Below are 12667 nucleotides of genomic sequence, written 5' to 3' on the forward strand. Positions count from 1 at the left end.
TCCATCATTGCAGAAAGTACTATTGGATACTATTGGATATTCTTTTCCAGAGAATTAATCTTTGAGTGGGCCTGTTTATAATGCGTCCCCACCCCTTTTGTTTTATTTCCAATTTTTGGATATATTTTGTAAACAAAGGGATCCTTGTAGATATCCTTTACTACCTTCTTCACCCTTCCTATTTATAACAGAAGGCGATCTGAAAATAAAGGTTTACCTTAAGTTCAGAAAAAAATTGTATTTCTCTTACTACTAAAGAGTTTAGCTGTGCCCTTAAACCAATTATGTCCACTGGGTTGAATGAGCTATTTGGGGCACATGCAAAAACTAGGAGAAATATTTTATTGTAAATGTCTATATTTTAAGATTTAAAAATTCTTTGTCCATTGTCTTGGTTATCCTCATTCCTTAGATGACAAGAAGAAAGGGATCAAGACGTAGTTATTATTTTACAGAATAATTAATCACTTATCGTGGCATATCAACCAATTGTCTTTGCAGTTTTTTATCATAAAATCACCTATACTTTTGAAATATCCTCTGTGAAAGTTTGGGCAAACTTATGTCCTCTGGCCTATGATACTCTATGTGTACCTGTGATTCAACAATTGTGTGTTTGTGCATGTTTTTCAGATGTGCAACACATGGCGATTGATTGGCTCACCAGAAATCTCTATTTTGTGGACCATGTCAGTGACCGGATCTTTGTTTGTAATTACAACGGGTCTGTATGTGTCACCCTGATTGATCTGGAGCTTCATAATCCTAAGGCAATAGCAGTTGATCCAACAGCAGGGTAAGGCATTCTTTTTTACAGTGTTATATCTGAAATAATTTCCATTAAAAAAAAATGATCAGAGTCTGATGAGAGCTGTGGAATATAAGACTACAAGCTCTTTTTTTTTATTTAAGAATTTTAACAACTGCCTTGCAGGAAGGAAAACAGAGTGTAATTTACCATGCAGAAGTTGAGAAACAGCAATCCTTAACACATCAATATTGCAGGCCTATCCTAAAACACAAACAACCTGCCACCTTCTCATGAATTGCTTTGGAGTAACCAAAGAAGAGCCTCACAACAGTTTTAGGTTACAAAGAGAAGATTTTAAGTTACTTAGCAGTGGACCTTGTAGTTAGCAAACTTAAAAAATGCTACTTGAAATATATACTATTAACGGACTCACATCTAACACAACATTTAGGATTTATAAAAGGGACATAATGCGTGTTCAAGAGTACTACTAAAACATTAAGTTCGCCTTGTTAGTTAGACCAGTTTTTGTTTCTTTTTTTTCCTCTAACTACTGATACGTGAACACTCAATTATTATGGAGTTACTTAATTCTTCACCAAAATTTATCTTCCATTTTTTTTAACTATTGAAGTTTACAAGTCACTTTATTGCTTAAAAGGTCTTATCTGAGCTTCTTATAGCTAAAGTTTCATTAATATTTCTTAATATTTCACAGTTTATCAAAATTAGGCATAAATGTTTAAATCCCCATCAACTTTGTTCATTTGATTAAAAAATCAATATAGAAATTTTGCTTTAATTTTATAGAGGTTATGCTATTATTAGAGAGGGAAGGACAAAAATGTATAGAGTCCTATAAATTCAGTTCTTCCACCAGTCAGTATTGGAGGATGCTCTTAATACTGGATACTCTCAAATTAATGGCATAGTGTACAACTTTAATTGGAGGAGCTGTTGGTTTTCCAGATGTAATTTGAAAAGTGGAATTTTATCCTTGTTATTGTTTTAATCATTCCCAGAGAGTTCAGGCTGAAATGTTTGATGGAACATATCTTAAACTGCCATAAGCCTCCATTCAATAAATGGGGAAATATTTACTGAAGAAACAGCTGTCATCCATATGTGGACTTTTGTCACTCTTTACTTAAAGTCTGATTGAATATTAAGATGCATCATCACAATGGTTCTGATTTTGACAAGAACAGCTTGCACGTAAGAACTTTGCAAGGAAGGCTGTATAATATAATTCTTGAATGGAGCTCTATTTGTACTTGCAGCAGATGGTTACTTGACTCAATCTGACTGCAGTGATGCTTCAAAAGACATTAGTAAAAGAAGCTGTATTTAATCTTATTTGTGTGGGTTGTTGGATAAGGGTAGTAAGAAAAAAATGGAAATGTACAAATGTGCAAATAACATTCTTTTTGCATTCTGTTTAGAAAGTATATTTGCTTGCATGATTTTCCCTGCATGTGCTAACTGAATTTCAGATTAGCCTTTAGACAATCTTGTCTGTCAAAAAGGTTAAAAGGTGAAGCTATTGTGTTTCTCTCCTCATTCTACCATTTTTGTCCTTTCCCACTCTTGAAAAACAAAGATCCTGAGACCCTTCTCAAATAGAACTGCCAATCTGAAATATATATGTGAACACCAACTCCCTTTCTGAGCAGCACCATATTTTATGTTCTCAAGTTTCCTATTTCTCCCTGTCATTACATGAAAGAACCATATTTTGTCATTGTTGTCAAAGGAATTAGGAGTAGAAAACCCCGACATTGTCTGCATTTATTCTATCCTTTGGGCCTAGTAACTGTGTAAATATAACTTTGCCATGTATCATTTATCATAATAAGTTCTTTGAAAAATTTTGTTTCAGTTTGCTGTCTCTCCAGCACAGTTTTTCGTAGAATTGTAGAAAGCCTGTTTGTAGTAGAACACTTTCAAATATATTCTACTTTTTCCTTAATATCAGAAATTTGGCTAGAATTAATGTAATGCTATAAAAGTAAACATAAGTTTTTCCTTTAACTTAAACTGTTGGGCTGGAGAGTAATTTGAATAGTTGAGGCTGGGACATGACTATAGCCGCTGTATGACCTGCTAAAGGGGAAATGTACGAACAGTGGGATTTCTCCTACTTTTCCCTAATTGTATAGGGTGATATATGTTTTTATTTGTCTGTTATAACTTCAGTTGGGAAATACCAGAATGTATTAAAATCTAACCTGACACTTAGAACTTGACCTTAACAGATATGGAAATACAGAGAGATTTTTCTTACCTCCCCAAATGTTGCATTGAAAAATATATATTTTCTTGTTTATATTTTTAACTTCACTTTCTCAGCCTCCTATTCCCTTTTTATCTAAGGGCTACTGTAGTATTAACACATTATCTCTATTAAATTAAAGTGTTGTTGCTATTGTTCTTCATGAGTTGAATATAAATTACTGATTTTCTCTGGACTCTGAATATGACTTGCACAAGTCTCCAATCCAAATCTGGCAGAAAGAGATTACTTATAAACCTTGTTTGTTCATTTTGTTGCTTTTTGATATGTTTATATTGACTCGTGAATTCAGACTGTTTTCTTTTGAGATGTTTCTTGAGATTTTCTTCTTCCTTTAAAATTTTAGCAATATTTTCTTCCAATCGTTCCTTGAAAAAATTTTCAAAAAATGTTTGATAGATTGGAAGGTAGCATAGAGATCCAACATCAATAATAGCATTTCTGAAAGCAGTTATTAGGGCTCTGCTTGTTTAATGGTTAAGAGCTTGATGCTGGAGTCCCTCTCCCTGAGATCAAATTTTGGCTCCACCAGTTACTAGCTGTGTGATGCTGGATGCCTCTTTGTTCCTGATTTTCCCATCTTAAAAATATGAATAATGGTAATGCTACCGTAAAGTGCTGTTCTGAGGATTAAATTAAGTAAAACGTATAAAGCATTTTAACACTTCTGAGTTGTAGAGTATGTGACGTTCTCTTTTCCATGTTGCCTCAGAAATAACTATTGATATGTCAAGAATTATGATACTATTATGAAAAAAAAAATTGTATAGCTGGGGAATAAAGATGAACTATATATAGGAAGTTGGAGGCGAAAGTATAGAGTAACTGTGATATAGGAAAAGTATCAGAGGAAACATTATTTTAATAACTCATTTTGTGTAAGGTGGTTTTGGATTACCTTCAAGGTATTTCAAAAGATAAAGATAGGAATAAATTCCTTTCATAGTTACCTTTGTAGTTAACCTGTATTTTTGAAGATGACATTATTTCAATAATAAACCATGTAGTATTTGGGGTCTAAGGAAGGTTGGAGTGGAGCTAGTTCACATTTTTGTTTCTAAGGTATGGCCCTAAGCTTCCTCTTAAAATCATCACACTAAACTTGAGACAAGAATTCATTTTACCATGAATTGTTGCAACAATATTGAAAAAGAGGGATCAATTAATCCTAAGCATCGTAATTATTAGAAAAACTATAACATTTAAGAACTGTTTTAGTGATAGTACTGAAGTTGCAATTGAAAATTTGGGAAACATATGTTTGGGGGTACTTGAAGTACAATGTATAGAACCCAAACTCAATAGACTTATATGAGATGGCTAAATTAAGAGAGATAGGGAAATCTCCCTTGGCATGTTCAACAGCAGAAATTAAATATTTTCCAAGTACAGTATATACTGGTTTTGTGTGGAGGATAGACTTTTGACTTATAAAGAGTGAATGGCAGTGACCTGTAGGATTTATTTGTGAATATGTGACACCGTGTCAATATTGAGGGGAAAGAGTGCTATCTATATTCTCTACAAGAGCAGGCCATCTGCCATGAGGCAGAGGAGTAAAGCTCAAGTCTCAGAAGTTGAATTCACGCAGGAGTGATTGACAGTATTTATAGTTAATAAACCCTTTTCCCTCACCCACCTGGATCCCCTCTGTTGGTGAAACTAATCATGGCTGAGGAGTTAAAGATTGAATCAAAGTTAATACTCATCAGGGAACAGGGCTGACTAATGAAATTCTAATCTGAGATGCTGTGTGCATGTGGGAAGCTAGACAATGAAGTAAGTTTGCCTGTTCCCATGAAAGGGATTTTGTAACAAGAAGATCCTTCAGGTAAATATCAGGTTTCTCACTTCGGTTATGTGGTTCCTGGAGCCAGTCCAGTTTCCAAGTTAGAGCCTGTTTTCCCTATTCACCTGCAACAGGACTTAAGAATTGTTGTAGACCTTTGGCTATAAAATTCCCTCAGACTACACTGTGAGCAAATAAAACCTTCAGGTTGCACCCCCACAGTTAACCACTACCTAACTACCTATTGATTTGACGATTGAGATGGTTCTGTAGTTGTTATGGGTTTGAACATTAAGAATCATGTGACGACATACCCCTGTGTATTTTTTTCTCCTCATAGAAGTGTCAGTCTTGAAGGGTCATATGTTCATCTGCAATTCATGACTGTTGCTAATCACTTGAAATTCATATTCACACTTTGATACGTTATAAATTGTAAGTCCTGACTTTTTAAGTAAGAACTACCCTTTACACAGACACCCAGAAATAATGTATTTATCTATCTGTCTATCTATCTATCTATCTATCTATCTATCTATCTGTCTATCTATCTATCTATCTATCTATCTTTCCATCCATCCATCCATTTATCTGTCTATCTATCTATCTATCGGTAGAAATATGATAGATAGATAGATAGATAGATAGATAGATAGATAGATAGATAGATAGATGATCTCCTACCCTCCCTCACCACTTCAATAAAGCCATATGGCAAGTTTCTACAATCAGATACATCTCCCCATTGTTCAAAAAGAGATATGTTTCTTGTAGTCAATGTAAATGTAGTCTCCCTCAAAATCTTATTGCATATTTTTCTTTCTTTTTTGAATTTTTATAAGAGTTTATTTGAACCAAGCTGACAACATATTCTGGGTAGCAAGATCACAAATGTTCCTTAGAATTACAGTTTCGCAGCTTCTTTTATGTATTTGATATTAAGGTGAGGATGTAAGAAAGATTACATGAAGGAGGGAATTGGATTACACGATAGTTAACAACACTATGTGCTCTCTTGAGTATGATGACTGCTTATTTCAAAAGTGTGTTAACCTACATGAACAGAAACAATGAACAGAGCTTACTTAAGACATAGAGAAACCTTTTAATAATGAAGTTAAAGGCCTGAGTGTGACAACCCACCAGGACCTGCCCAGTTAGGAATGTATGATTAGATCACACTGTGATGTTACTTTCCATAAAATCCCCCACACACACTTTTTTTTTTTTTTTTTCCATCCACAGTTCCCCTTTTTGGTCATAAATCAATCCGAAGCCTGTATTAACAAGCAACCTTTGATTGGATCGTGTGGTTTCACAGCCCTAAGAAGGCTCATTCTTAGGAAGTCTCAGTATCAAAGGCATCTTGTTGACCATTGGGGATAGGGCAATGCCATAACAACAGGATCTGAGTTGAGGCCAAATTTTTCCCAAAAAGGGAAGGATAGGTAAATGGAAGGCAGCCAGGTCTTCTGGCTTTCATTGCGACAAAAATGCTCTGGATCATCTCTATCCTGTAAGATATCATGATCCAAGTTTTGCCTTTTGTCTCATTTTTCTGTATTTGACATCTAGTATAACATTTACATAAGCCATGAAAAGAGTATTCACAGTTATACATGTTCGGTAGTCATAAATAGCTGCACTATGTAGAAAAACCCCAAAGCAAGTATAACTATTATGATGACTAATATCATTCACAGACAGGTAAAGACAACCAAACAAAATGTATTCTGAGTTCACCATCAATCCATAGGTATACAGATCCCATCGATGTCTTGGGAGAGCTGTCTACCTCTAATGTTTATGGCTTTTTGTCCTCTTAGATGTCCTTAGACAGTGGTAAATGTCCATTCATGGTTAGGCACTTGATAATATCCCTTCTAATGAAGTTGGAGAGTGTCTTTTATATGATGTCCTTTACAGTAAACAAAATCTCCAGGTGACAATCAATGATCTTTAAAGTCTTTGTCTCCTGTGAGCTTGGTGTGAAAGGAAGCTATTACCAACTTCACATTTCCTTGACGTGGCGCGATCAAACATTGGCAATAGTGTAAGATGTCTCCTTTCAATAATGTCTTCTTATAAATTCCGTCACCTAAATCCAGCTTAAATGTACTGTGATGGACGGAGGAATGCAAACAATGAAAAATGAGGAGCCAGGGAGCAGGGAAGAACGAAACAGCTGTCTTGGGGTTCCCATAGTCCTGACAATTTGTTTAATTTAGAGCATTGTTTATGCATGCAACACACCCTAGAACATTTACATCACTTATTTTATAATAATTCCCATGAAATGTAATATTTTAAAAAAATCTTTTGAAGTGTTCCAGGGCCCTTCTGGAACAATGCAATGTTATTCCTACATATATTGAGATTTTAACCCCTAAAACCTCAAATTCTAATGAAAACTAAGTATTAGTTTTCTAATGAAAACTAAATATTAAAAAAAAATTAATATTTTGTAGCTTGCACATTTTATAACATCCAGAAATATTTTTCATAGATATCAAAGTCCATTATTAACATGGACTTATTTTTTGTAAAACCCAGGCAAAATAAATACATGTCTGTTTTACTTAAACTAGTAAACTTAAGCTAGCTTTCATTTACCCTGTTTCCCCAAAAATAAGATCTAGCTGGATAGTCAGCTCTAATGCATCTTTTGGAGCAAAAATTAATATAAGACCCAGTCTTCTATTATATTATAAAATACCCGGTCTTATGGTAAAATAAGACCGGGTCTTTTATTGTATTATATTATGTGAGACCCGGTCCTTTTATATTATATTGTATTGTATTATATTATATTATATTATATTATATTATACTATATTACATTACATTATATTACATAAGACCAGGTCTTATAGTAAAATAAGACCAGGTCTTATATTAATTTTCGCTCCTAAAGACACATTAGAGCTGATTGTCCAAGTAGGTCTTATTTTGGGGGAAACACAGTACTAAGGATGAGTCCTTGATCACATGAAACTGAAAAGCATTTTAGGTAGTTTCTATATTTTTGAGAATTTTAGAATACTCAATCCTTATAAGAACTTGCCTTTAAATTAATTTTAATAATATCATCCAGAGGTAGAACATTATCTCACATTTACAACATGCATATATAGACACACATAGACAGACACAAGTAGAGACCATTAAACGGTGAGAAAAACTTACTAGTTTAATAAAAGAACAATTGGATCCAAATCTTGCTCTGGAGGCATTTACAATTTATATCTTTCCTTGACAAGTCAAGTTCCAAATGACTTTCTCTCTGTTAAAATCAGGACAGACATTTTTAATACCTCAAAGAATTGGGTTGACGTCTAAATGACATCATAGGTTGACATCTATTTATCTAAATCCTTTTTTTTTTCCTGAAACTTGGAGAGACCAATTAAATATGCTTTCCATCCATTCTGCCTAATTTTATACATAGTTCTTTCTAAGTATGCACACAAAAGATGAATTGAGAAGTATAAAAGTATCCCTATTTTGGACATCTTAGTATTAATGTGATTTTGACTGTCATGGGGATTACTGGCGTTAGAGGAACAATTTCCTATGTTAATTTTGAGATCTGTAGAATCTGAACAAACTTCTAGGGAAAACCATCCGTTAGGTGCGTATCTCCAGATGAACCATATGCGATGGATAGCTCTGCAGGACTATCTTACACCCTAGAGGAAATTTTTCTTCAGGCAAGCACACAAAGATTCTTAGTCAACTAAGAATATCTGAGCAAAGACCAGCAAGAACTTTTCAGACGTCTCCAGAACTGTAATGCTTTCCAAGGACAGGTCCCCTTTTTAGGGTGCACCTATTCCAGGGTGCCCTGTCCTTCTCCTTGGGGTTCCTGCTGGTTTCTGTGGTATTGGCTATGTTACTACAGTTACTGCAGTGGACTCATCTCTCCCACTCCAGATTTGGGGTTCTAAACAACCGTCATCATCTCATTGGCTATTCAGGTTGGGGAAGCCAGATTTTTTTGTTTGCTTGTTTTGTTTTTGTTTGTTTGTTTTCTTTCTTCCAGAGCTAAGAAAAGTTCAGTCTCTCATTTCACTAGAAAAGATTTTGTTTACACTCTCAGTAATCAATCCAATTAAAAGCCAACATTTAAAGCAGAACACATTTTTCTTCAGTTATCTCAACTCTTAGCCACCTTGAGGATTTTCTAAGAACAGCTCAAACAAATTCATGGCCTGCTACTTAAAGCAAAGTGACCCAGAGTTCTGAGAAAAATTTGCCAAAGTTCACCGGATATGAAGTGAGGGGCCGGTTGGGTACAATGGACCCTTGCTTGTACCTAGCACCGGGTCCAGGTCCACAGGCTGGTCCTAAGTGGTCTTCTTCAGAATCCTGCCATACAGCACCAAGCAAATGTCCCTATAAGGAATGTGCAAACTGTAGAGAAGTTTTATAAATGTTTATTTGAGCTAAACTGACAACATATGCATATGCCAGGGAGCAAGATCTCAAATGCTCCCACATATTCTTCTTCATTAGAAGAAAATTCAGAGAGAAACGGAGACATTTCAATAGCTCCAATAATCATTCTCCTGCTATAATTTCCTTCTTAGGCATCTTCAACTTAAAGTTTCTTAAAAACAACAACAAAAGGCTGAACAAATGAACTGCTAACTGTATATTTTGGGTTACTAGCATATCTTTTAAACAAACTCAGTCCTACACCTAGTAGTAGTACTTAGGTGGGATGACCTCTGCATTCAACTATACGAAAGAGAGTCCCAAGTTGTCCATTCTCCTTACACTCAATGGGTGATTAATGCAGTACAATGATAACATCTCTAGTCTTATAAATAAATGTGTAAGAATTATTCAAAAAAAAATTCTAATGTGTTTTTTTTTACCTGTAGTGAGAAACTCAAGTGGCTATCATTTGAACTTAAATATATTTCTATCTTTTTATCTCTCTATAATCTATCTAAATTTCTCTATGCTTATTTCCTATTTTACACTCCTACTGCCTTCTCTTGGTGAGTCTAACATCTTGGATGGCATTTGGGTTCATAGAGAATTACCTAAGCAATGGACATCTACTTATTTTAGGCTAATTTACTAAGCACATCAGGAGAGTCACTACCTGACATTTTTCAATCTAAAGTTCCTTTTAGAAGTTGCTGATGTGAATAGACGAGACAACGGGGATATGCAAGTATGTGTTTCATGATCGGCACTATTTTTACTGAAGTTAGTAGTTTAAAGGCTCACTCAAGAGTATGAATCCATAGTAGCTATCTTATATATGATTCAAATTATTCTCATTAATTAATTTTGTCTAGGTTCAACCTCTTTCCAAATTCCTCTTAGCTTTTTGCATGTGGAGATTCGTGTATGGTATTATCTTTAATTACTGTCTCTTTCAGTTACAAATAATTTTTCCATTATATTGTAATTAGTGGGGATATGGAAGAGCAACTTGGAGTGGTTGATGTTCAGTTCAGCCTTTACTGGAAACAACCCAAACTATTTCAACTGACACTTTGTTCTTGACTCATATCATTCATAAACTCAAAACAATGCAAAATATTCAATATCTTGATTTGCTCTCCTTGCTGTTCTGTCTCTTTTTCACTTTATAATTGTTTTAATATTTGCTAAGTTGTTCTCTAAATTACTGAGTTCACAGTTCAATTTTAGGATTATATCCAATGTCTTCCCAACCTTCCAACCACTTATTTTAAAAGAAATGTCTTCTCTGAATTATCACTCTGGTTAATCCTGTCCACTCAGAAAAATAACAGAAAAACAACTATGTATCTTAAATTGTAGAGGAATTTATGATTTCACTTAAAAATCTGGGTTGGTTATTTTATTGGCTCAACAATATTATTAAAAAACATGGATTCCTTTCACTTCTTTGTTCTGAGATGCTAACTTTAATGTAATCTTTTCAGGCTAATTCTTATGACCTTGTCAGGTCATAAGAAGAATCCTGACATTCCAGAGATCCTGTATAGAAATATGGAATTTAGTTAAAAAACAGTATTATTTCTTGGGTGTAGAGCTCACACACTAGACATTTCTTCATGTCTTCTTGATCAGAACTAAGATACATGGTCACCTCCATTCTTGTAGGATCGTCCATTCTCATGTGCATTCCTTGGTCTTTTATTTTTCTTTCCATGCACCAATCAGTCTCTTTTCACTTAGCTAAAACTATTTGGCATTTGGATAAATACTTTCTTGCAATGTATAATTCCCTCTTCTAGGAGAACACCATCATTTCCATTTAGCCAAAATCTTTAAAACTCACTCTAAGGAATATTTTACTTACCTCTTTCCAAGGCAAATTACAGTTTGTTTGTTTGGTTGGTTGGTTTTCTGTAACATTTTCTACAATACTGAGAAGACGCTTGGGAGGGGCACTCTGGATAGCATTGCTAGTATCCCTTTTTTAAATCTTTAAAGACATTGTTTAAGAAACTGGCAGGAACTTTTATTCTATCAGATTGTCCAACACTTTTGGAAGCTATGTGAGTATTTCTAAGCCACTGGGTTAATATTCGATAAATTATTGTTTCCCTTATAAAATGATTCTCAAGTAACATGAAAGCTTTTTCTTACTTACTCCCGGAGAATAGTTTGTATACTGGAAGAATCTGTGCCATAGCTGGAAAAGAATGATTTATATTTTCAATTAGTTTAAAATTATTTTGATTTTTTTTTCCATACAGGTCTATTAAAATAGGAAGTAGATATGACTGGTACATTTTTTGGAAATATATGGGCAACTTTCCAGTATCACACAGGTTTGACCAGGGCATCATGATAATGGTATGATCCATACTCCCATAGAGCTTGGAGTATATTAGAATTATATGTCAAATATCAAATATTAAAATCAGAAAATATGGCTATCACAGTTTACAAGAAAAACACATTCTAAACGAGAAACAAAATGCTAATCAGTAATTTATTTGAAATTTCTGAGGTAAATAATGGATCAGACACAAACTGTTACTTTTTAAAACTGAGAAAACATTGCTTTGTAAACACTACAAAGGAAAAGACAAAAGGTAAAAATAATAAAATAAGTACTTGACATCATTCCCCTTGTTCTTTATCACTCTTTCACACGTGAGCATAAATTTAGGATTTTACAATAGGCCATATAATCATATTAAACCAAAACCAAACAAGCAAAAAAAAAAAAAAGAAGTAAAAAACAACAGTCATATTTTACACTGATTTATATTTCACTCTGCTTCACTGCTGAGCCTTGCAGGATATTGAACCAAAATTTCTACTTTCCCTTGAGCCAGATTATAACTGGTTTGACTTGGAAGAATCTGTCCTGGCTTTATGTTCAAGGTGGATGTTTTCCAATATCAAGTGGTTTTTTTACTAAAGATTTTTTTTTTTTTTAAATCTTTCAAAGGGAAAAGACAAATGTTGAGGTGTTTGGCCTTCTTTCAGTTTTAGTTAGATGGTTTTCTTTGTAAGCACTTGTAAAAATTGTGCTTGGGCAGGAGGCATCACACTTCCCAATTTCAAGCTGTACTATAAAGCTGTATTAATTAAAGCAGTATGGTACTGCCACACAAACAGACAAATAGGCCAATGGAACAGAACTGAGAGGCCAGACATAAACACAAGCATATAGAGTCCACTAATATTTGTCAAAGAAGCCAAGAATAGTCAATCTAGAAAAGATATCCTCTTCAATAATTTGTGCTGGGATAATTGGATATTCACATATAAAAGAATGAAACTGGACCCATGTCTTATACTACTCATAAAAATTAACTGAAAGTAGATTAAAGTTGTAAATGCAAGGTCACTAACCTTGAAACCTAGAAGA

The 12667-nt window shown here is 34.2% G+C and overlaps 1 protein-coding gene across 1 annotated transcript in view; it reads left to right on the forward strand.

Annotated features, from left to right (window-relative positions):
- The window catches only part of LRP1B (LDL receptor related protein 1B), a 1793989-nt gene that overhangs the window by 867789 nt on the left and 913533 nt on the right, over positions 1–12667 (forward strand). The window contains exon 7 of the mRNA XM_033112843.1: positions 634–796. Within this exon, the coding sequence (XP_032968734.1) occupies positions 634–796 (163 nt within the window). The remainder of the gene's footprint in view (positions 1–633; positions 797–12667) is intronic.

This window comes from Rhinolophus ferrumequinum, chromosome 8, assembly GCF_004115265.2.
Source record: "Rhinolophus ferrumequinum isolate MPI-CBG mRhiFer1 chromosome 8, mRhiFer1_v1.p, whole genome shotgun sequence".
Taxonomy (NCBI): Eukaryota; Metazoa; Chordata; class Mammalia; order Chiroptera; family Rhinolophidae; genus Rhinolophus; species Rhinolophus ferrumequinum.